The sequence below is a fragment of the Contarinia nasturtii genome, unplaced genomic scaffold (genome assembly GCF_009176525.2).
Source record: "Contarinia nasturtii isolate CC-2019 unplaced genomic scaffold, AAFC_CNas_1.1 Cnas_scaffold_1699, whole genome shotgun sequence".
Classification (NCBI taxonomy): Eukaryota; Metazoa; Arthropoda; class Insecta; order Diptera; family Cecidomyiidae; genus Contarinia; species Contarinia nasturtii.
In genome coordinates this window covers 759,872-782,385 of record NW_022199032.1, presented here as the reverse complement: position 1 = coordinate 782,385, position 22,514 = coordinate 759,872, and the positions used below count along the sequence as shown (strand labels likewise).

General features: G+C 33.9%; 5 protein-coding genes and 1 long non-coding RNA gene across 7 annotated transcripts; 4 read left to right on the top strand and 2 right to left on the bottom strand.

Moving 5' to 3' along the window:
• Nucleotides 1-363: 363 nt before the first annotated feature.
• On the bottom strand, nt 364-2,981 carry LOC116346821. 2 transcript variants are annotated; one of them, XR_004201636.1, is made up of 4 exons: nt 2,744-2,981; nt 2,234-2,656; nt 1,259-1,585; nt 364-1,189 (listed from the first exon to the last, which is right to left on the bottom strand). It is a non-coding gene; the product is annotated as an uncharacterized LOC116346821 (long non-coding RNA). The 2 variants fall into 2 exon arrangements; XR_004201635.1 differs by having other exon boundaries at nt 1,259-2,656.
• A 19-nt stretch (nt 2,982-3,000) lies between these two features.
• On the top strand, nt 3,001-4,100 carry LOC116346820 (39S ribosomal protein L50, mitochondrial). Its single transcript, XM_031777052.1, has 4 exons — nt 3,001-3,165; nt 3,270-3,400; nt 3,474-3,676; nt 3,741-4,100. Exons 1-4 carry the CDS (start codon nt 3,118-3,120, stop codon nt 3,989-3,991), a joined length of 633 nt encoding a protein of 210 aa, XP_031632912.1. The 5' UTR covers nt 3,001-3,117; the 3' UTR covers nt 3,992-4,100.
• LOC116346819 (protein KIAA0100) lies at nt 4,054-12,794 on the bottom strand. The gene is made up of 15 exons (XM_031777051.1): nt 12,570-12,794; nt 12,361-12,484; nt 12,066-12,290; nt 11,838-11,999; nt 11,478-11,774; nt 11,331-11,420; nt 11,116-11,259; nt 8,961-11,056; nt 8,567-8,795; nt 8,248-8,499; nt 6,100-8,187; nt 5,240-6,026; nt 4,646-4,785; nt 4,400-4,513; nt 4,054-4,315 (listed from the first exon to the last, which is right to left on the bottom strand). The coding sequence occupies exons 1-15, from the start codon at nt 12,626-12,628 to the stop codon at nt 4,262-4,264; spliced, it is 6,861 nt and encodes a 2,286-aa protein (XP_031632911.1). The 5' UTR covers nt 12,629-12,794; the 3' UTR covers nt 4,054-4,261.
• A 1,155-nt stretch (nt 12,795-13,949) lies between these two features.
• LOC116347044 lies at nt 13,950-16,068 on the top strand. The gene is made up of 5 exons (XM_031777439.1): nt 13,950-14,108; nt 14,180-15,306; nt 15,364-15,530; nt 15,631-15,825; nt 15,884-16,068. The coding sequence occupies exons 1-5, from the start codon at nt 14,020-14,022 to the stop codon at nt 15,995-15,997; spliced, it is 1,692 nt and encodes a 563-aa protein (XP_031633299.1). The 5' UTR covers nt 13,950-14,019; the 3' UTR covers nt 15,998-16,068.
• A 2,286-nt stretch (nt 16,069-18,354) lies between these two features.
• Nucleotides 18,355-19,771, top strand: LOC116346942 (glycoprotein-N-acetylgalactosamine 3-beta-galactosyltransferase 1-like). The gene is made up of 2 exons (XM_031777264.1): nt 18,355-18,881; nt 18,945-19,771. The coding sequence occupies exons 1-2, from the start codon at nt 18,406-18,408 to the stop codon at nt 19,462-19,464; spliced, it is 996 nt and encodes a 331-aa protein (XP_031633124.1). The 5' UTR covers nt 18,355-18,405; the 3' UTR covers nt 19,465-19,771.
• Nucleotides 19,772-20,438: 667 nt separating this feature from the next.
• LOC116346940 (tRNA pseudouridine(38/39) synthase) lies at nt 20,439-22,494 on the top strand. Its single transcript, XM_031777263.1, has 6 exons — nt 20,439-20,626; nt 20,692-20,819; nt 20,884-21,085; nt 21,172-21,887; nt 22,076-22,224; nt 22,311-22,494. Exons 1-6 carry the CDS (start codon nt 20,546-20,548, stop codon nt 22,445-22,447), a joined length of 1,413 nt encoding a protein of 470 aa, XP_031633123.1. The 5' UTR covers nt 20,439-20,545; the 3' UTR covers nt 22,448-22,494.
• Nucleotides 22,495-22,514: the final 20 nt, after the last annotated feature.

Sequence of the window (22,514 nt, the reverse complement as noted above, 5' to 3'; positions counted from 1 at the left end):
TTTGTAATTTTTATCGTCTTTAAAAAAAAGGATCTAAATTGAAAAATGAATCAATTTAAAAGGATCACAACGTTCAAATGAGCTATTCTCTTATATTATATAGAAAAATATGTCAATATTCCTATAATGTTTTTTTTTTTAAACGCTCAAAAATTTCAATAAAAAAATAAATTGACATATTTTTCTATATAATATAAGGAAATAGCTCATTTGAACGTTGACAAAAATATTCAGATTAAGAACTTTATCAATAAAATGTATTTTTTAGCATTATATTTCAATTTAGCAATGAGACTTCATCGACATTGAGAAGAAAGAAAATAAAAAAGAGAAGCAACATTTTTATGGTTTCTTCACATCAGCGGTTTCAAAATACACAACATAATCGGTATGGAAGTAATGAAAAATTAAGCATGGTGATCTTTCTCTTATGCGGTAATAGGCTCACAGATAACAGAGACGAAGAAGGTAACCGGTTACGGTTGACAAAGGTCTGTAGTATATAAAATCTGTTTGAATTTTTAGTAGTAACGTGAATTTGAAATGCTTTTTTATATAAATTTGAATCTATCATCTAAAAAAGGCCAAATTATTGTATTAAAAAATGTCAGGCCCTATAAATGTAGACCTACGCTGTCTCTCCACGCTATAGACTTTGAAGACCGCTGAACTTGACAAAATAGTTTTATGATTTACGCCATGACAAATACTCTCAAATCAAAGCTAGATGTTTTTTTGAGAACATCTGGCTTTGGTTTGAGATGTTTGGCATGGTTTTTACGAGAGTCGAGCGCTATCCATATAAATACATTGTGACGTCACACATCTTACACAGAAACGACATCTTTGTAAAACAGACTAACTACAATGTAAAAGTATAGCGAGAGGGGAAGGGAGTAAATAAAAAGGGGAAACAGATACGTTTGATTTACATTGTAGTTAGTCGGTTATTAATAGATGGCGTTTATATAGTGTGCCCTTATTGCGCTTGACTCTCGGGTTTTTAAGAAAACCTCAGTGACTATTTTTGCGCTACAATAATAAATCGGATGATCATTTCCAATGGATTTTAATCACTCAATGAGATATTTTTCCAATACAATCGCATCGGCAATTAGTGAAGGAATGAAGTCTGCAATATTATTCGGTTTCATTTGTTGTACGATATTTATTTTCTCCTTAATTTCATCTAAAAAAAAACATTTGGAATTTAAATAGCACCAAAATTTCATATCACAAAATAAAATTCATTCCATACCAATAGTGAGCAAAAATCCATTTTTCTGATTCACTTGGTCGATTTTCATTTTCAATGGTTAACATTCATTTCTGCCACATCTAGTTCAGTTAAATCAGTTGAATGAACTAGATGTGGCAGAAAAGAATGTCAACCATTTATAACTTATAATTATAAGTATAATACAGCTGAGACGATTCAAAATTGTCACCCAATAACGACATCAACGATTCAACGATTGCTTTTTTGTCTGTGTTACGTTTCTTTATTTGTATCATCATTTCGGCGGATAAGGGCCTTAAGGCAGTCTCTTTTTCGGCTCCTTCCAATTTGTATTTTTCAATTAACCTGTATGTAAAAAAAAAAAAATGAATTTAAATTTTAGTTTTGGGCACAGATCCACTGAAGCTTTTCCATTTGGCTAAATGTCGGTTGAATTTTTGGTAGTGAGTATTTTACAATATTCGACTTCTGCTTTGAATTTTTCTTTAAAAAAATTTAAAGTGTGTCATTTATGTTGATTTCATGAAAGATAATTAGCAATAAGCCAATATTGATACAAGATGGTCCGAGAATCAATGTGAGATTTCTCCCGAGATTTAAGAGAACACCGTCATAAAAAACAAAATCAACAACTGTTTTTAAGAGCAGTAAATCAGAGACTGTTTCTCCTTCAGTTCCTCATAGCTCTTCTCCTGACTTATATTCCTATGAGAAACTTGCATTCTAACCTCACTTATTTGTTTTTTACTCTCAGTATCTCATTTATCCTTTAATAATCCGCCAACAAGTTCCTCAATTTAACTTACATAACTTTGCACCGTTATTAACACTCAGTGATAGTAAATTTTAATGACATTGAGTGTTAATGACGGTGCAAAATCACTAAAATTCTTCGGATGCATTGATTTTAACATATTTATCTTTTTTTCCATTGATTCAAAAATTAATCAATTACAATCATTTCTATAGATATTATTCAATACAAACACGAACCGATATCTATTGTGACCACTCTGAAAACCTGACACCACATTTCATCATTATTTGTAGCTGTCAATGAACCACAAAAGTGGCGCGTTTCCACAAAAAATTTAATGTTTCAATACACCACATGTATGAATGAACCACTTTTGTGGTTATATTCAGTGGCCGCTAAAATTGGTAGCGTGGTGAAATTTAGTGAAAAGACCACTGGCGGGTTTTCAGAGCAATTGTGACGAGTGATGGATTCTCAAATATTGACTCAGACGTCAAATTTGATCGAAGATAATCCAGGGTATCGATTTCCATGTAGCGGTGCGTTGCTGTTGCATGAAAATCGAATTCCAAATAGCCAAGCATTAACAGCTCCGATCAATTTTGGCGAAAACGTTAGAATGGGTATAAATCCAAAGCGCTCCAATGCAAACGATTTTACTGAAATATAATTTTAAAAAAATTGATTGATTTTACATTGATGTAGTTCATCATTCTCTCTCTCTCTCTCATTCATTACTAACTTACATGATTTGAAGGTGGTTGAGAAATATTGAGCTTCACGTTTGTCATAAGTGTATTTTAAATATTTTTATTTTCTAATGAATAATTTTAAGAATGTGAGACAGTATGATTTCTGCATTGATTCTTATTGCAATTTTTTTGTTCATTTTCATTTATAAGATTTATGCACCATCAAGAAAATCATCAATTTCACCGTTGCGTCACCATTCGACAACGAAATGAAACATGTATGTTTCATGCTTACACTTGTGACAGTGACAGCTGTCGTTTGACATTTCGTTTCAACACCGTAAATACAATATCGATAATTGAGTTTATTTAGCCTTTCTTGGTGCGGCTAAATCTCGTTTTTTTTAGTTTCATTCAATAAATTCATAATGATGTTGAATGTTACACGGCAAATTTTTGGTATAAATCATCTAAATGTAAGTAGATTTTGGTCAATTTTGAATAAAATAAACGTGATTAGATAAATTGTAACACGGTTGTTAAGGTTAGGTATAACACACATTTCAATGTTTCCCTTTAGAAGCCCAATCTGTGTGCTTTAACACAAATACGATGCGCATATGTAAGAGGTAATAGGGACTATATAAAACGACCAAAACCAATTCCACATATTAAATTTGAAGCATCCGCACAATCGCTCAAAGCCAAAGGGTAATAAATTCTGATTGAAAAAATCACATAAAATACCTTTATCACTAACTTGACTGTCATTTTATTCAATCAGGTATTTGCGTCCTCAAGATCCATATACGCCACCGAAAAATGTACCGCAAATCGTTGATCAACTGAAAACCAATGCCAAATTGAAAACTGGATTTGGCGGCAAGAAATTTTCCATCGACGATAAATTTAATTTTTTACTCATTTGTGCAGAAGAATTTAATCGCACAGTGCCCAATTCGGTGTTACATGAAATGGAAACACTAAGTAATAGTTTAATCAGAGAAAAAAACCGTCAATTTTGGATTCATTTTTCTCATTTTTTTTTTAGATGATGTGATTGACTTTTATGAGACACCAGTGAACACAATTTTGCCATTGGATGAATTGACAACGCGTGAATTACCACCAAATCTACACATTGAACAGAAATACACACGCTTCAATCCAGAGACGGACAAAATGTTCAATGGAAAAACCGCTTTTCCACAAAGTTCAACTATTATTACAGGTATCAAATATCGGAAGAAATACCCTGGTTTTGTAGCCGAAAAGAAATTAGGCATCGACGAAGATCCTTAGTTATTTTGTGTGTACATAAGAAAAACTCCTTTATTTCAATGAAAAATAAAACAACAACAATATTATAATAAAATTAGACAGTTTAAATAACAAGAAACCGTACGGTTTATTTCGTTTAGTTTTTCATTCATTTTTTAAATACTGCGCATCGTCCATGTGTAAATAATTTATGATAATGATTTTTCTTTATATACTGAAAGCGCTACACCTATATATATATATTGATATTGCATTCGTTATCTTCTCCGCTCTTTCGCTCAATACATTGATTTATTGTTTCGTCGGAAACTTGAACACACCCTTTCTTGTGCTTTTATTTTCGGGCTGAAATGGAAATAAAGAAATTGAATGTATTATGTTTAGAAAAAGCATGAGAGGCTTTAGGTTTTATTAGAGAAATTTAAATACCGCATGTCGATTTCCAAATAGCATCTTGGCTTTGTCTTCTTCCTGTGGACTGGGCCGTTCTCCATCAACAGTCATCGAACGATTTCTATGTATCTGCAACTTTTGCTTTATAGCCTTTTTAAAGAAAAATTCAAACATTTCAAATTGAAATAAACTGAATGCCAGCCACTTTACAACATTACTTAAAATGAAATTACAATGTTGCAATCGTTACGATGCGTTGCGAAGAAGAAAAAAATAATTTACCTGCGATAAAATCACTCGTCGACTATCTGATTTCATGGCGAGCAGTAAATCGAGCCAAGTCCATGTAACATTATGATATTCCAGTGTTGGTATGACCAACGAGAAATCGGTGATATCTTTGAAATTTTTCTGTTTATTACCTAGGGCAGAATCACAAAAGAAAAGAATAGAATAAATTTAAAATAATCGACAAATAATCGAAATATAATATAGTGAAAATGAAAGTTGATAATTAATGAGTAATGAAACAGAATAAACAGACGGCATTGATTCCTTGTGTTGTTTTCTCCAGTGCTACTACTACCACCACTATCAAATCTCAAATTTCAGAAAATATTTTTGCTGTCGCGACAGTAAATACGTGTGGTCAAGCCTTACATTCTAATGATTCCCCAATCATCTCTCACTCACTCGTCCAGACACACAGTCTCTCTTTCTATCTTACATACATTCTGTTTCCTTCATTGTCGTTTGGCAATCTCATAGTATGCATATTAGAATTAATGTAAAAATCGAAAATAATCGAAAAAGAATCAATAACAATTATTAAATAATAGAAAGGCAAATTTTAAGTGAATTGCCCCTAGTTATTACCCTTGTAACTAACGCGAACGGGAACTTCCGGTATTTTAATATAAATAAAAAGTTTATTTTTCTCGGCACGTTCTTTCATCTTTTCAACATCGTCCTTTTCAATTTTCACATAAAATGCTGAATCCTTATTACTTTTCTTCGAGCGCATTGATTTTTTGCTTGCCTGCGATGCGCCCGATCTAACTGATGTCGTACTTCCGCTGATGGAAGCGGTGCCATCGTCCATTTCGTCCATTGTCTCTGTTTCGGATGTGTCACGATCGGGGAAGCAAAATTTCAACATGGTGCTATAGAATTTACGTGTTATTGCCAATGTAATTGGCACAACATTTATTTCGAAATGCTCTTTTACCGATATACCGCCGACCGGTGGTTTTTCACGGCAAAATATTCGCAACACTTTTTGATGATCGACCGGCATATCTTTTTGAATTTCGGTTGGACAAAGAACCTCTTTGTATGTTTCACGTGGTATCAAATTATTCATTCGAATATATCCCAATTCCAGTAAATGTTCAATGGAATCATCACTTTTGGTTACTTTTTTATACAAGAAATTGCTCAAAATCAAATCAGCAATACCAATTTGACCGTCGGCTTCGGTGAGACGCCACTGCGCATGTTTGAAACAAATTTCATTCGTTCGAACAATTGTAATTGGTTTATTCTTTCTGATCGTCGCCAATTTATTCATTGCTGACAATTGCGTTTCTTTGTAACACGAGAACATCATGTCCAATTCTTCGCTTTGTGCATTCAATTTTTCTTTGCATTCTTGGATTTGTTTCTGAAAAAAACGAAAAAATGATTGTCAATTGAAATGATAAAAAAAAAAAATCAAAAAATGTGTTTCAACTTACTTGAACCTCTTCATATTCATGTTTAAGCTCATCACTGTCACCTTCTTCGGCTCTGGCTCTGCCAATCAAATGTATATCCTTTTCAAGTGTTCTCATTTTTGACATTAAATTTCGAATTTGTGTTTGCAACTGTTGAATGGGACGCTTTTGATCATCGCTACTGTACAATTGCAATTGGAATCGCATTCGAACTAATTTCTCCAGCGCTTGTTTACGCTGTGGCTCAACGTACAACATTAAATTATTCACAATATCCAAAATCATAGCGTATTGCAATGAATTTGTGCAAACATCAAGATCGTGATGCATCAATGTGAATGCATCAACCGGATCATCTTGTCGTTCCCACGGGCTGAGTGTTTCTTCGGGCGGTGGTTGTGGTACTTCCGTCAATGTACCCGGATCAATTGTATCGCCGTAGCTGACATAAAAAAATTCACATTTACAACGTGATACAATTCGTTGCAATTGAATTGGATGCGGTTCACCAATGCCGGAATTTCCGGCCGCACCAACAGTTTCCGAAACAACACCACCAACACTTTGACCACTGCCCACTAAATGCGGTATATCGGGTAAATCATTTATGACCGTTGCATCTTTATCTTTTTCTTCAATATTGTCCAATGTTAACCACATGATATTTTCATCGAGCAACGAATCATTTTCGCCCGGACTAACAGTGGCATAGTATTGCATACATTCCAAAAATCCAACCCAAGTTGTTTTCGATACCAAACTTCGGTCACGCCAAACAGGACGATGAACACGTTGCAAAATTTCCGCTTTGGCCGCACTCATTATCACATAGCCCGACGTTTCACAGCCTTTTAGCAATACTTGTGAATTTACCAACGAAATAAACCAATTACATTGGGTGACATCTTCGTCTTGACATGCACGCAAACCTTCCAGTTGTTGTTCCCGTGTTTGTGTCGATAGATCATCACTGTACACATTAAATTTGTGATCAGCTTCGGCAATCAATTGCTGAAGCATTGTTGATGCATGTGTTGTTTTCAAATGGATTTGTGACGTGTTCCCTGACGATGAGCTTAAAATCTGTTGAGTGGACGATGTTGATGGGGTTGATGTTGATGTGGTGGCACTCATTGAATTTGATCTCGATTTCATCGGTGTATTTGTATTGTCTTTTCGAAAACCTTGTAACGCTTCGGTCGACAAATTATACTTTAACTTTTGTGACTTCATAAATGAATCGAACAACGCAAATGCAACATCACGATTATTTTTTGTCCATGCACCTTTTAAATCGTACACCACCAACTTATGAATGGGTGTATCTTTTTGTTTTGGCTCCGCATTGCCGGATTGAATTAATGCCTCACGTCCGTACGACACTTTGGCCAAACTCAAAAAGTAAAATTTCACAATTTTCAAACCATCCAAATTGGATATATTCTCAGTGCTCACATCGATTTTATCATTTAAAATGCTTTTCAACCAAATTTCCGTGTCGTTCAATTCACAATTCATGTACATGGTGGCCCATTCAGCGCGCGGACGATGCGTTAAACCATCATCAGTTGGATACAAAGTCAATTGATGCTCGGAACTAAACGAAACACGGCCGCCATTCAACTCAAAACCACGATGCAATGCATGCGACATCCAGTAAACAACTTGGAACTTATGCAGACTCATTTGTAAGTGTGCCTTTTTATAATGACGGCTCAATTGTTTCTTTCGCGGTCGAACATTATTGAAAACGGGTCCACGGCGCGTTGGTCTCGTTACGCCGGATAAAATCAATTTTAAACTTTCAAACCAACGCAATGTACTGCCATAAAGCACCAAATTCGGTAGATCGACTTCATTTTGTTGATTTTGTGGCGGTTTTGTTTCGAATGAAACCCATATATTTAGGTTTTGCGATCGAAATGCTCGGAACGAATCGTGGATTTGATTACTTGAGTATTCGGGCAATTTATCGGGTGCACATGGTATCACAACGTGATGATCATTCGGATTTCCCAAGCACACCCAATTCAATTTAAACGTTAACTTTAGATTTGGAAAATGCAACAAACGACAATCATCATAACGCGATGCTGTTCGAACACACACCTGAAATGAAAATCAACGCTCAGAAAAAAGGAATGCGAAATATGAAAAGAGATTTCTTACATTCAATTCACCCTTGAATATTGCTTTGGCATTGGTCCAAATGATTCCGCAATTGTTCCATGTTAATTCCATTTCTTCCGTTGTATTGTATGGATCAAGTGATGCGTGCAACAAAACGGTAAATTGTTTTGCAATGATTGTCAATCGTCCATGGTAGAGCAGTCGCATTTTATCCCAGAATGGAAGCGTTGGACTTGGATCACGCGACGGTGCTAGGATCTTTTCGAAACTTAAATTGCACTGTGCCATTACCTAAAAGTACAAAAAAAAATATATTAAAAATTGTGCTTAAGGATCGTGGCTTCGATGGTGTAATTACCGGCTCCCAACATGGACCAAATGCATAACTGCACAGATCCCAATCACAGTCAAAGTCATGGTAGAATTTCAATGGTAATAAACTCCTCTGTATTGTATGTGTTCCAAATGGTGCGCCAATCACAATTTCAACATCTCGTTTGGCTCGGGGTGGTGCCGATTGTTCTGCGCCACATAAATGACCAAATAAATGCATATTTTTCACATAAAACATTGGTTGTGGGAAATCTCTGAAATGACAATGTCAAAATGTTGAAATGAAATTCTCATTTTTCAATCAAATGATGTACATATATTAGCCGTAATGTTTACTAACGAAGCTCATGAAATAATATTTTTTCATTAGTACATAAATCTCTTTGGCAAAAACAAAATCGTGAGCAAAAATCAAATACCTTAACAAAAACTTCCATTCGGTGCAGCTAAAATTGATGGCACGACACCAGAGTGTAACAAAATCCAGTCCATCTTCTGGCCATGGACTGTCCGCATCAATTTCCTTCATCATTTTAAGAACATTGGGCGGTCCGTGCAGCGATGGATCGGCCATAATCATAAACTCAACATCGGTAAGTGTCCATGCGAATAGTCGTGTCCTTGTTGGACCAGCCTCTTTAATTTTCTTCGATCGTTGAATATAAATTTCGGAACTTTTCTTCACCAAACTGGCATGCAGTTCGGCCAGTGTTTCATTGGGTAAAAGTAAGCGATCGGCAACAATTTGTTGAATTTTCTGTTCAAACAATTGCTGTCGCTTGATACTTTCATGATATTCATCTACCAAGAGTACATAATTATCACGAAGTTTTACCTCAAACGGATCGTCGCTCATTTCCAATAAAAACTCTTTAATTTGAATCACCATATCGCTGGGCAACGGTGTATCGTCTGTAAATTGTTTTCGTTGAATGCCATGCAATCCCTTAAGCCATTTCACAAGTGAATTGAATTCATTTTGAAAAGCGTCCGCAAAATCATGGTCATATGGAAATATAATTTTAAAACTGCCCAACGTTGTGACCCACACTTTATTGACGGGGCACACAAAGTGCTCATAGTTTGCACGTTCAACGCGCATAAATTCCAATGATGTGGCCGAATGCATGGATGCATCGGTGATGGTAAAAATGTGCGCATCATCAATATTGATGAATGATTTTTCAATTGATACCATGGTCTGTTCTTTGGTCGATAAAAATAGATTTTCAAAAAATATCTGCATCGAATGCCGTTCCGATAATTTGATGCCAATTTCTAAATTACTCTCGGCATAAATTTCAAAAACAGTTTTTGATAGGCCATTCGATGTTTTTTCATCGTCACACGAATTCGTTGACTCCGGTACGATGGCATTGAATTTATCCGGTATAAAGTCACGCAAAAATTGTTGTACATCTTGAAATAGTGTTAAACATTGCATATGCAAATTTGAATTCCACATAATAACCGCATCATTTACAATATGAATATTAAATTGATTGAGTGTGGGTAGTTTTGGTCGAAATTTCATCAAATATTCCACACGAATTAATTTCATATTCGTAAACAGTTCGGTAAAATCACTAAGATTAAACATTGTATTATTTTCTTGTCCAACCATATTTTTTACCGCCAAATGCAGTTCGTCAATTTTAAAAACGGTAATTTGTTGGGTGCGCGCCAATGACATCTCCGACAAACTTATCAAAATGCATGCGTCATGATTGGTGAATAAAAATGATGTGACATCGGTAATTTTTGTATTTATAAGTATTTTTGGCATTATTTTATTGCTAATGTCGTTTGATGATTGCTCAAAGCATTCGCTCATTTCAGGTAACTCAAATATTCGCCGTCGCCCAGTTCGAAAACCATATTGACCCAGACAGTCTTTCAGACGAATCAATAGATCGGTCAAATCGGAACTGTACTCCAAACGTAATGTATGCATCGTTAATTCCAATTTTATCGCATTGCCATAACTGTTCAATTTCACTAAACTGACACCAACATAAATGGGACTGCCACGTGTGTGAATTTTTCGTAACGAATCGTCTCTCGTTGCATTATCCAGCGAACACCAAAATGATTCGACTAACAATTCCGTGCTCCAGTGTCGATTGCCCAATAACATTTTTAGCCATTTATTTTCGTACGCGGTATTTCGTTTGCTATCGAATTGATCCAGTAACACTTTTGTATGACTCACACTCAACGATGATACCCGATTATTCACTTTGGTTAGTATCGAAAAATTAAACACTTCGGCACAACATTTTATGATGATTTGACTCATTAACCATTCGAAATCACGTTCGGGCGTGCCACCAAATGAAAAACGACGCTTTTCAAGCGATTTTGGATTTGGCAAAATCAACGACAACGGCTTCGCTTGAATGGATGGACTTGATGAAAATATATTATTGTTCACCCATTTATAAATCTCTTCGTGATTATACACGAATTGAAATGATTTTATCTTGAAAAATGTATTTAATACTCTGTGCTCCAACTGAAATTGAGAGTCATTAGCGGTTTAAATGTGATTTTCAATTTATTATTGAAACTTACTTTTGTATCAATTGTGAACAATTCAATGAATAGCAATTTTTCCTGTTGTGTATCAATTTCGAACTTCTCCAACTGTACGTTTGCATGCATGAATGGCAATCGAAGTGTATTTTCCTCGGTATTCGTGGCAAATTTTCCATTCACCTAAAAAAATAATAATAATAATATCGAATATAAAACTTGTCGAATTAAATTCAAGTCACAGTTAAACGTACCGAAAACGAATCAAGTTTGGCCGTAAAATCTTCGGTTGCATCATCTCTGATAGCTGAGAATGCTGCATTGTCCACTTTCACTGTAAAATTCTGGAAAAAAATCGATGTTTATTCAGTTCGTATTTTTATAGTTTTCAATATTCGAACCTTCGGTATAATCGGTGAAATTCTTTGGCACAATTCATCAATATCCAGTGAATGTGGTGATTTGATTGTTTTCTTTTCGACTATCGGCAATTGATTTGTATCACGAATAAAATCATAGAAACCATCATGTATGTAAGTTTTCGTCTGCTTGATAACCAATTGCATTTTTTCAACGGCAAGTGGCCCGGTTGCGGCCAATACGCCATCGAGTGAAAGGCCAAAGCTTAATTCAGCCAAACATGGTTTCGATTTATGTTTTTCGTACATGGTCGAATCGTAGTGTCGGAAAAATTTGAACTGAAAATAACAACAAAAAATATGAAAATTTCCTGTAAATTAAGTTAAATTGTAAACACATACCCTGGCATCACTCAATGCAGCCGTCACCACTAATGTTTTCAAGCTATGCAATGTGCTTCCATCCAAATGTAAATCGCCAGTAGTCGCATGAAGAAACCAACTTGGATTGAATGTGTTGTTCATCATAACAACGGAAATATTGTGCACATTCACTGACATAAACTGAATATGAAGAATGAAATCCAATTAAATAATATCGAAACATAGCCGTCAAAAAGGACCGCTTACCTGCGCAAATTTAAGAATACTGGGTGGCACTTTTGTATTACGAAAATCGCATACGTTCAAATTTGGATCGATAGAATCGTCTTCGGTGGTTCGATCTGCATTCGAATCGGTGGCAGCTGCTTCATTGATGTCCTTGTTGATGCGAATATCACGAATGGTAATCGATAGCAATTTACTGACTTCGGAATTAAAGAAACTGCTGCGAACCGTAATTTCATCAATATGCTATGTAAAAAAAATAACATTGTTAACGAATTTCACAAATAAATGATATTTCTCACGCAAACACACTCACAATTGAAAATCCATTTTTGATTATTTTCACAGCTCGTAATGTGAATGGCAAGCTAACACGCCCGAATTTAATTTGCGTATTGAATCGCTGAATGAAAAGGTATCCAATTATCTTTGGAATCAACCTATTTTTTATTTTGATTGAAAGAACAAAAAATTCATTGAATGATTTGACACAATTTTTTTCTAGTTACGCATAACAAAACATACCATGTTATGAAGTAGTAAATTGTGATGCCGATTATTGCCAACAAGATCGCCGTATTCATCTTCGAATGATGGAATTTTCGTTTGTTACTTGTTTTAACTTAATTATTTTCATCGACTTTGGATCAAATCATTGTTGGAACGAGATTTGTTGTCGCTTGTTTAGTAGATTTTTTTATGTGCAAAAAATATAGACTCATCTATGCACCAACATATGTTGTGTCTAAATAAACAATACTATGTTACTGTCAAAAATTGTCAAATGTGATCTAATCGACGTAGCCATGAATATGACAAATAGTATTGTGACGTTTACACATACGTACACAAAACGTCATCGGCATATGTATGTATGTTATTGGTGCAACATCGTAAACACTAATACCATTGTCACAATGTCAAAAAATACGAATGATGTCACAATCATTACAGTTAAATTTAAAACAATTGCTTCACCATTTGTTTTGAATTTTATATGACCTTTTTGTACTTTCCATATCCGGGAGATCATACTCAAAAATCGCCATTTTTAAACGGTTTATTTTTATCGTTTGATTCGTGAGATTTTCTCCATATTTAAATGAAAATTCTTTCGACTAAGCAACTGATAAATAAGCCTTCTTAAGGAACGTAATAGAAAATATGAATGATTGCCTCTAAAATTACGAGCCACACTGCCAACTATGAGCTTATTCACTGAAAATGTGTGTATTGTTCGATTTTAAAGTAATATTGCCGGTAAACTACGTCATCAAATGTTGTGCAGCAGATAGGTAGTGCATATACAGTAGAACTTCGAAAAATTTAAATGAAATTTTTCTCTCCCATAAAAAAACAGTAAATTGCTTTGAACAGGAAATGTTTACTAACTTTTTTGAACGCGCGAACTCTATTTACAGGCCTACAGCTAAAGACTTTCGCAATTTTTACAACATTCAAGTAAAGGTCCAGTAAGAGGTCGGACTGCGTCTATTCAAATTAAAAGACAGTTTTTTTTAATTTGCTAGTGTTTTTTGAGAAATGTTTAAAAAAAAGTTACTTTTTTACAATACGGCCGTTTTCATCGCATTGATAGTTATGGAAATTAAGTTATTATAAAATCTTTTTTTTATTTTTTTTTTCCCAAATATTTTTGTCGATTTTGAATATTTCGATTGACTTTTCTACTGTATATAGATAGAATATGAGTTTCTACTGTACATACAATTAGATCGATGCTCAAAATCGATTGATTGCTAATCAGTTTGGCATAGGTAAAACAATTTAAAATCAAACTACGGAAGTTTAAAAATAAACTCTGAATGTCAATGTCGGTGTAATTTTAAATCATTTAAATGCATTCGAAAATATAAACACCGTTCAGAGCTAGTTGATTGGGTCGATGAAACGGATTTAAGTTTTTCTATTGTTTTTCCATTTAAGTGAAACAATTTAAAAAAGTTATCTTCAAATAATGGGTGTTCTTGGTTTAAAATCGTTTTTGGAGCGTGAAAAACAAACGCGTACAATTAATATTGTGAATGAGATTAACAAGTGGATAAGGTAGAATATATTGAAATTTTCTCATCATCATCATTATGTCATTGATATTTTCTTCTTCGTTGATTTCACAGTGAACACGGTACAGCGCCGTCAATTATAATTGATTTAAATAATTTAATCATAAGTCATTCAAAATTGGAGTACGATACGTTGTGTGGCGGTCGAAACAGAAGTGCATTGGAATCATTTGAGAAATTTTTAAAAGTATTGAGCGCAATCGAAAATATATCATTAATATTCTTCTGTGGATTGACAATACAAAAGGATAAAGTGGCGGAATGGTTGAGTCGACGCAATCAAGAGTTCAATTCCTATACATCTTTATATTATCTAATTAACGATGGAAAAAACATTGATGCCGCTATTGCTGATAATAAATTATTAAATTCAACATTGTTGGGCATGGAAACGATTGCAAAGAAATATGGTGATTTTCATTACACAGTGAAGGTTGAATGTGATTTAGAAATTGCAAAATATGCAAAAAACAATGATGTAATGGCTGTTATTTCAAACAATATGGATTTTCTGTTGTTTGATGGTTTGTGGAGACTTTGGTCATCGGATGATATTCGAATAACGGCTGCAAATCAATTGAAAACCACTGAATATGAGCGAAATATTGCACAGATTTGTAAATTGAAATCGTATCAATTGCCATTATTTGGAACACTGTTGGGCAACGATTTTACAATGAAATTTTACGATAACTTGGTTGATTTTCACAATAGTTTAGGGCCAATAATGTATAAAATTCGATGTGTTGCACGCTATGTACGTAATGTTGGTAATGTTGAACTCTGTGACGACGATATCGAAGAAATCTCAATGAAAGTTTTTGGCAATGCCGATTGTAATAAAAAACAGCTGATACGAACAAGTGTGAATTCATATAATGTTGATGTTTCACCAACAACCGACGATGATCCTCTCGAAAAAAAACTGTTTCATACCGACATGTATCGATCGTATGCAGTGAATATGAGCACGATTCAGGGAATCAATTTACCATTTTATGATATGCGCGGCTGTAGGCACGATGCAAATTTAACAACAATACTCGCCGACTGGATGAAGCGGAGAATTGGCATTTTAAGACAACACAATCAAAATAATTCATTTACATTCACACTATTGGCCATGATGGATGCTGAAGAAGAATTCGAAGCACATTTTGCAAAACCAATTTATCCTGATTGTAAGCTTAACTCCTTTTGACGATGAACCAATTATGAAAATAATGTTTTTTTTGCAGTTCCCGTTCCAGCATTAGATACATTTTATATTGAAAATGAAATCACCGAAATCAATTGGAAAATGCTTGGATGGATTATGTCGTTATCTGATACAGAATTAGCATTGATTAGAAAATTACCTAAAGATTTTCTCGTGATCAGTTCGACTCTTTACATTTTAGTGAAGGTATATACGTATATACTTTATTAAAAATTATGAAGATTCTTTATAAACGACACTCACTTTGATGAACATTTTCATTTTTTTTTTTGGTTTTTCATAATAGAAAGGGCTAATTGGTGCAGAAGAAGCTGATGGAATTTTATACACGGAGAAAATAGTTCGAAATAGTGAAACAATTGATATGAAGTATCCAACTGGTTTCGAATCTAAATGTGTTCGAGCAGCTCACATCTATAATATTACCTATTCACATGTGCAAGAAAATTTTGCCATTGCTGGTCTTTTATCATTAGTTCAGGTAAATTGTGCTATTGTTTTATGAATACAGTGTGTTAATATGTATTTTTCATATGTAGGATTCAATTTTACAATTTGACGGTGTTTATTATCAAAAGTTAATGGAAGACTTTGCAAAGATTAATCCAACTGAACGTAGTAATGCCATCAAAGACTATAGGATATATGCTTAAAATAAAACGAGTGATCTTTTTTGTATTATATGCTTTGAAGTAAAATGAGAAAAATTGCACGGAAAATTGGATTAAAAAAATTGAATTCTGTTCATTGTTCTCTCATCAGTCTCATAATTATTATGTCATTTTTTTAGAGAAAGTTGTTGATCACTTTTATCACTTTTACGTTTGAATAAATTTCAAAGTTTAAATTTGAAAAGTTCTAGATAAGTGTTGATAATTTGTCAAGTGATGAACAGGATCTTTTTATTCAATCATCGTAATTATACAAAATTATTTTTATTGAAATTTATTCTAAATGAATAAAATGACGGCGGCAACTCGTTGCTGGTTTGGCATTCAGTTGCTTCGGTTACCGTTTATCAATGTGGCACTGAAGTACCGTCCCGGAAGTACAACTGTAATTAATGCAAATGAATAAAATCAAATAATTAGACTTCACTTCGAATTGTGAAATGAATTTTTAGACATTGTTCAGGTTTGTGGAAGAAACAATACGAAACTTTTTTTCTCTCTAAATATCAGAGTATCATGATTTGCTACTGCTCAGTATATAGCTGAGAGCTGAGAAATGCTGAACTCGTGCGGCTAACGCATACGAAACGGATGCACGCACACAAGCATTCTCCCCGTTTAAACGGTTATAAAAAGTTGATTGGATGTTCAATTCAAAACTCAAAACTTAGTAACCAGTTGAGTTTGAAATTGTGTTGCGACCGACTTATGAGAAGCTGCGAGAAAAACATCACATCTCATCCCTCGTTATTTTGCTTAAGTAAGTGAAAGCAAGAGATGAGATGCAACGTGCTGTTTTTGCTCTCAGTCTTTCATATATTCTGAAAGTGTACGTCTAACGCATACGAAACGGATGCACGATACATATTCCCCTTTCACTTCGTATGTTCGCTGGTATAGTGTGTTACAGTTGTACCAGCAATAGCGTCAACGGTAGCACATACGAAGCGAAAGGGGAATATGTATCGTGCATCCGTTTCGTATGCGTTAGCCGCACGAGTTCAGCATTTCTCAGCTCTCAGCTATATGCTGAGCAGCAGTAAATCATGATACTCTGCTAAATATATCAAAGATGAAAATGAATCTTGACTTACATCACGGCCAGAAAGCGGATAATTATAAGCGCCACATCCGTAACCATTTGGTTTGCATCGAACTTGTTGGCGTGGTTGTGTGTTTATGACGTCGTACCTATAACCACAATGGCATTGGTAATATGCGTGCCAACGATCTAGTGACATGGTGTTTGCTCTTTTCGTTTAATAAAACAGCTGAACAGGAACAGGAAGTCGAATGATTCGATTTGAAAGTTACTGGTTTGTTGTCAGAACTGTGACTAATTTGACACTGCCCAAAAGTGGGCCTTTTATACACAAAAATCAGTTTTGAAAATTGCAAACGTTTGAATTTCAAAATGAATGGATTGAATAAAGCAATGTAGACAGAAGTTTAGGAAGTCTTTTATTATTATTGAAAGTGATAAACATACTGTTTATAAAATATACTTTGCCAATTTATGTTTATTGATCGGCTAGACGACTATTTTGCTCAAAAATCAGTAGCTCAGCAGAAATAAATCGAGAATAATTCCGCGGTTGATTGATTTATGTATACATTTCGAAAGAAAATAACCTGCTGTAATTTGAGTCAATTCAAAACAGTCTGAAGCGATTTTGTTCGAAAACATTTCAAGTAATTAAATTGGCCATTTGATAAAAATAACGAACGCATGTACTTACTCGCATTGAGTTTTTCAACCATATTAATAACAAATACTTGGAACATACTCTTCAGAAGATTTTATAAACAAAAATGACTGAAATAAATAAGTATTAGCTTACAGCCAATGAACTAATATGATGAGTAATTTGATGTTTTGATAAAACGAAATATGATAAAATCATAACTGGAAAAATAAAATATCAATCGATTTCATTCGAAAAGAGAACATTTTTCGCTATATTTACTCTCGAATAAAGCAGTTGATTATGCATAAAACTGATAGCCATATGAGTATCAAACACAAACATCATCATATTTGTTTAAATAAAAGCTACCGCAATAGTAACAATAACAAACTATCATGTCTGTCTAGTATCTGTTTCTATTCAAAAATCTTTTCCATCTATGTTGTGTCAATACCACACACACATTTTATTCAAATAGACTTTGCTAAGCAAATAAAGTATGAACCTAATTTTCCGTTTTTCTGTTACATTTTCAAACTAGTTTTGAATATTTAGAGACTGATAAGCCATTAAGATGACTGAAAGCTTTTAAAGGTTTTGAAACCAAATCATAAATTCGAAGCATTTAATCAGTCGTTCGATATCGTTGGTTAGATATACTGTTTCTTTTGTAGTTTTGCACATGAAGAAAGGAATTTTAGAATGAATGAAAAAATTCTATTTATATTTATAACCGGAATTGGTATTGGATTCATTTTAAATATTTTATTCACCGAAAAACCGATTGCAACGAATGGTGTACTTCAATTAAAAAATGCAATAAATGAGTCAAATACGATAACAACTGTGAAAAAAATTCGAATTTTGTGTTTTTTGGCCACGATGCCTGAGAGTCATTCAAGAAAGGCCATTCACATACAAAACACATGGGGCAAACACTGTGATAAACTCTTATTTGCAAGTACCATAGCGGATGAGAATTTAGATGCTCTGGCTTTCAATGTGACCGAATCACATGCTCTTTGGGCGAAAGTAAAAGTGATGTTTCAACATATTTATAGGAATTATTTGAATGAATATGACTGGTTTTACAAAGGAGACGACGATTCATTTATGATACCAGAAAATTTGAAATTTTTACTCGCCTCTTATTCTCCAGACGATCCCATCTATTTCGGGTAAGCATCAATACCTTTTACAGACTCGTACAGATGAATAATGATCGATGTTCATGATTTAAGGTACAAATACAATACAAGCGATCATAAATGGGGATATTTCAGTGGTGGATCGGGCTATGTTCTTAGTCGCAAAGATGTTCGAATTTTCGTTGAACAATTGCTAACAAATAAATCGCTGTGTCCAATTGACGAGGAAAATGTGGCTGAAGACTGGACTATTTCCGAATGTTTGGACAATGGAAATGTTTATGCGGGCGACAGTCGTGATTTACTAAGAAGAGAACGATTTTTCCCATTCCAACCAAGTCAACATCTGTTCCCTTATAGGGGAAAATATTGGTATTGGGAACGTAAATATTATAATAATGATGATGGTTTGGATTGTTGTTCAAACTACACAATTGCCTTTCATTACATTCCAGCAAAATATATGTATCATTTATATTATCTAACGTATATTCATAGAGTATTTGGTACAAAACATCATTTTCCACCGCTTCAAAAGAAGCGTAATTTTCAACAAGTTGTTGAAATATTGAATTTGGAGCGCTTTAACAGCTCATATAGGGGATATAAATGAAAGAAAATATCTCAATTATTCGATTGATTATTTCTATTTAATACAAGAAACTTATTTTAGTTAATCAAACATCTCTCACAAGCCAACTTTAAGTAAAAACAATTGTGTGTCATAAACAAAGAAAATGTTCGGTTATGTTGACAAATAAAGCCAATGTGTTTTGAACTTCATATATTCACTAGGCTATTAATGATATCAAATATGGGTTTTCTTCAAGCGAACAGTAGACACTTTGCTTTGGCAGAACTAAATAATACAAAAAATATGATTGGATATTGTCATAAATTGTAGTTTTGATTGTAATTGATCTACTTCATTAAACTTTACTTTATTTTTACATTCAAGAAAAAATGTCGAATATTTATTTTGGTCCGATTTTCATTTTTTTTGGTCCGTTTTTGTTTTTATCCAATATTAAATTGTTCAACGTTCTAGGTACGTAATGAACAATATTTCAAGTACTTGGAATACACATAGAGTCTATGATCAAGATCAATTTATTAAACTGAAAGACATAATACAGCCCAAATCATAAAAGTAACAATAACAAATATTCTAAAAAAATACAATTTATTTGGAAGAAATGATTATCCCAATGGGAATTAAACTAAAAAAAATAAAATTGTCATTGATGTACAATTGTACATAGCATAAAGAATGAAAAATGAAATGATCGGAAATGAAATATAAATTGGACTTATTTCTAAAGATCGTTTTATGTTATTTACCAACGCAAATCAATAATATATTTAAAAAGACAACAACATCTTAACAGAAAATATTCAAAGCTATCACCTATTTCAGATAAAATTTCATTTCAGGTAAAATAGTTTCGTCTCATATAATAAAAATTAATCTATTAGAACAATGTCAATTCGAATGCAATAAAGTAAACATAACGTTTCATTTATATTCATTTGACATTCTTTTGACATTTTTGGTTCATCTCATGTTTACATTTGACATCTGTCAAAATTAGTTTTGAAACGCGTGTTAATCTTCGGCTCGTCAACAAAAAGTCAATTTCTGGTAAAAAACTTGAATGCCAGGTGAAAAATCGTTTTAAATCAATTTAATCAAAATGGATGAAAATTTAACAATATTTGTGAATCGACGAAAAAAACTCACAACAAGAGAAGAGTTAGAGAAATGTTCCAAAGAGGTTAGAATTACAAATAATCTGATCGAATCGGTTTTCATATGAATTATGTTTCATTTTGTTTGTAGGAGTTGATCAATCGAATTTTACAATTGGAAACGCACAATCAGCAGCTGAAAAATGTATTGAAAAAGGAATTGAACTGCGGGGATGACGAATCAAAAATTACCAAGCAAAAAAAGTTTGATTTTTCAAAGTAAGCGCTTGAAACAAACATAGTGCAGACGTGTAAATAAAACAAAATTAAATTTGATTTTCAGTCGTAACACACGTCATGTTCTCTTGAAACTGTATTACTTGGGATGGGATTATCAGGGGTTTGCTACACAAGAAGAGTCAATCAAAACAATAGAACATCATTTATTTGCGGCATTGAAGCGAACATGTTTAATCGAAAGCCGAGAAACATCAAATTACCATCGATGCGGCCGAACTGACAAAGGTGTCAGTGCATTTTCACAAGTAAATCAAATTCATTTTCCATTCTGTTCCATTACTTACTTGATTAATTTCCAATGTTTCCATTCTTTTCTTCTGATCATCCGTAGGTAATATCAATTGATTTGAGAAGTAAATACCCTGACGAAGACCAAATGACCGAAGACTCAATAAAGAATGAGATTCGTTATTGTGACTCTTTAAATCGCGTGCTTCCGCAAGATATTCGGGTCGTAGCGTGGCAACCATTGTACAATCGTGAATTTAGCTCGCGTTTCGACTGTCGCGAACGTGTCTATCGATACTTCTTTCCGCGAAGTAATTTGAACATTGAAGCAATGCGTAAAGCATGTACGTATTTAATAGGCATTCATGACTTTCGAAATTTGTGTAAAATGGACGTTGCTAATGGTGTGGTCACTTTTGAACGTGAGCTTAGAGACGTACGGGTCGTAGAAGCTTCACGAAAGACACACGATAATAGCAGTCCGTATGATATGCATTATGTTGAATTGATCGGAAAAGCATTTTTGTGGCATCAAGTACGAGCGATAATGGCCATTCTTTTACTCGTCGGACAAGAAGATGAAAAGCCTGAAATTGTCCAGGAGCTATTGGACATTGAACGAAATCCATGCACACCACAGTACAGTTTGGCTGCCGATTTTGCACTCAATTTATTCGACGTTGATATGGAGGAATATTCAAAATGTACGGTACCAACCGGTCCATTAGTGACCGAGACTAAACAATGGATTTATGACAGCCATACATTGGGCAAAGTCATTGGCATTTTACAGGGACAATGGACACAACTTAGTGTTAAGTGAGTTCGCATTTAAAGTCTAGTTTGACACCGTTTTCTGTCCCGAACATTTCCTGAAACAATTTTTCCCAAATGAATGGGGAAGCGTTCCGGCATTCGATTTTTTTGGCATTTAAGTCACTTCAATTTTTTTTTTTTATTTTGACTTATTATAAATTGATAACTTTATGTTTTTCTCATAAAAATAGGAGCCATATGATCATAGAGATGCTGAATGTTCTGGAAGACATTTACGAAAATAAATTGGGTGCAAATCACATCTATAAGTATTGCGATGCACTCCAAGAAGGCGTTAGATCGAAAAAGTATAAGCCACTACTCACACGGAACAAATGCAGTAAGTTTCAATCACTTTCGCTTTGAATTCTTCGTTTTAAACATTTGAAATGCTAACTGCTACATTTCTAACATTCATTGCAACAGGTAGTTTAGAGAATCGAATACAGCATTACTCGAAGAAACGAAGAATCGATTTGATCAACACAGATGAAGCGAACCAACGAAAACAAGACCTATCTAATCCAAAACAAACAAATGATGAAAAAATGACAACCTATTGACAAATTCAGCAAAAATAAAACACAAAATAAACGAAACATTCTCAAAATTTGTCTTTTGTTATTATTC

Excerpts from the sequence above, each read along its gene's own strand:
- LOC116346819 (XM_031777051.1), bottom strand. The coding sequence starts at position 12,628 with ATGAATACGGCGATCTTGTTGGCAATAATCGGCATCACAATTTACTAC. Across the intron at positions 8,796-8,960 it reads GAATGGAAGTTTTTGTTAAG|AGATTTCCCACAACCAATGT; the intron begins GTATTTGATTTT and ends TTGTCATTTCAG. Across the intron at positions 8,188-8,247 it reads TATTCAAGGGTGAATTGAAT|GTGTGTGTTCGAACAGCATC; the intron begins GTAAGAAATCTC and ends TTTTCATTTCAG.
- LOC116346940 (XM_031777263.1), top strand. The coding sequence starts at position 20,546 with ATGGATGAAAATTTAACAATATTTGTGAATCGACGAAAAAAACTCACA. Across the intron at positions 20,627-20,691 it reads TAGAGAAATGTTCCAAAGAG|GAGTTGATCAATCGAATTTT; the intron begins GTTAGAATTACA and ends TTTTGTTTGTAG. Across the intron at positions 21,086-21,171 it reads GTGTCAGTGCATTTTCACAA|GTAATATCAATTGATTTGAG; the intron begins GTAAATCAAATT and ends GATCATCCGTAG.
- LOC116346820 (XM_031777052.1), top strand. The coding sequence starts at position 3,118 with ATGATGTTGAATGTTACACGGCAAATTTTTGGTATAAATCATCTAAAT. Across the intron at positions 3,166-3,269 it reads TTGGTATAAATCATCTAAAT|AAGCCCAATCTGTGTGCTTT; the intron begins GTAAGTAGATTT and ends GTTTCCCTTTAG. Across the intron at positions 3,677-3,740 it reads ACATGAAATGGAAACACTAA|ATGATGTGATTGACTTTTAT; the intron begins GTAATAGTTTAA and ends TTTTTTTTTTAG.
- LOC116346942 (XM_031777264.1), top strand. The coding sequence starts at position 18,406 with ATGAATGAAAAAATTCTATTTATATTTATAACCGGAATTGGTATTGGA. Across the intron at positions 18,882-18,944 it reads GACGATCCCATCTATTTCGG|GTACAAATACAATACAAGCG; the intron begins GTAAGCATCAAT and ends TCATGATTTAAG.
- LOC116347044 (XM_031777439.1), top strand. The coding sequence starts at position 14,020 with ATGGGTGTTCTTGGTTTAAAATCGTTTTTGGAGCGTGAAAAACAAACG. Across the intron at positions 15,307-15,363 it reads AAAACCAATTTATCCTGATT|TTCCCGTTCCAGCATTAGAT; the intron begins GTAAGCTTAACT and ends TTTTTTTTGCAG. Across the intron at positions 15,826-15,883 it reads GTCTTTTATCATTAGTTCAG|GATTCAATTTTACAATTTGA; the intron begins GTAAATTGTGCT and ends TTTCATATGTAG.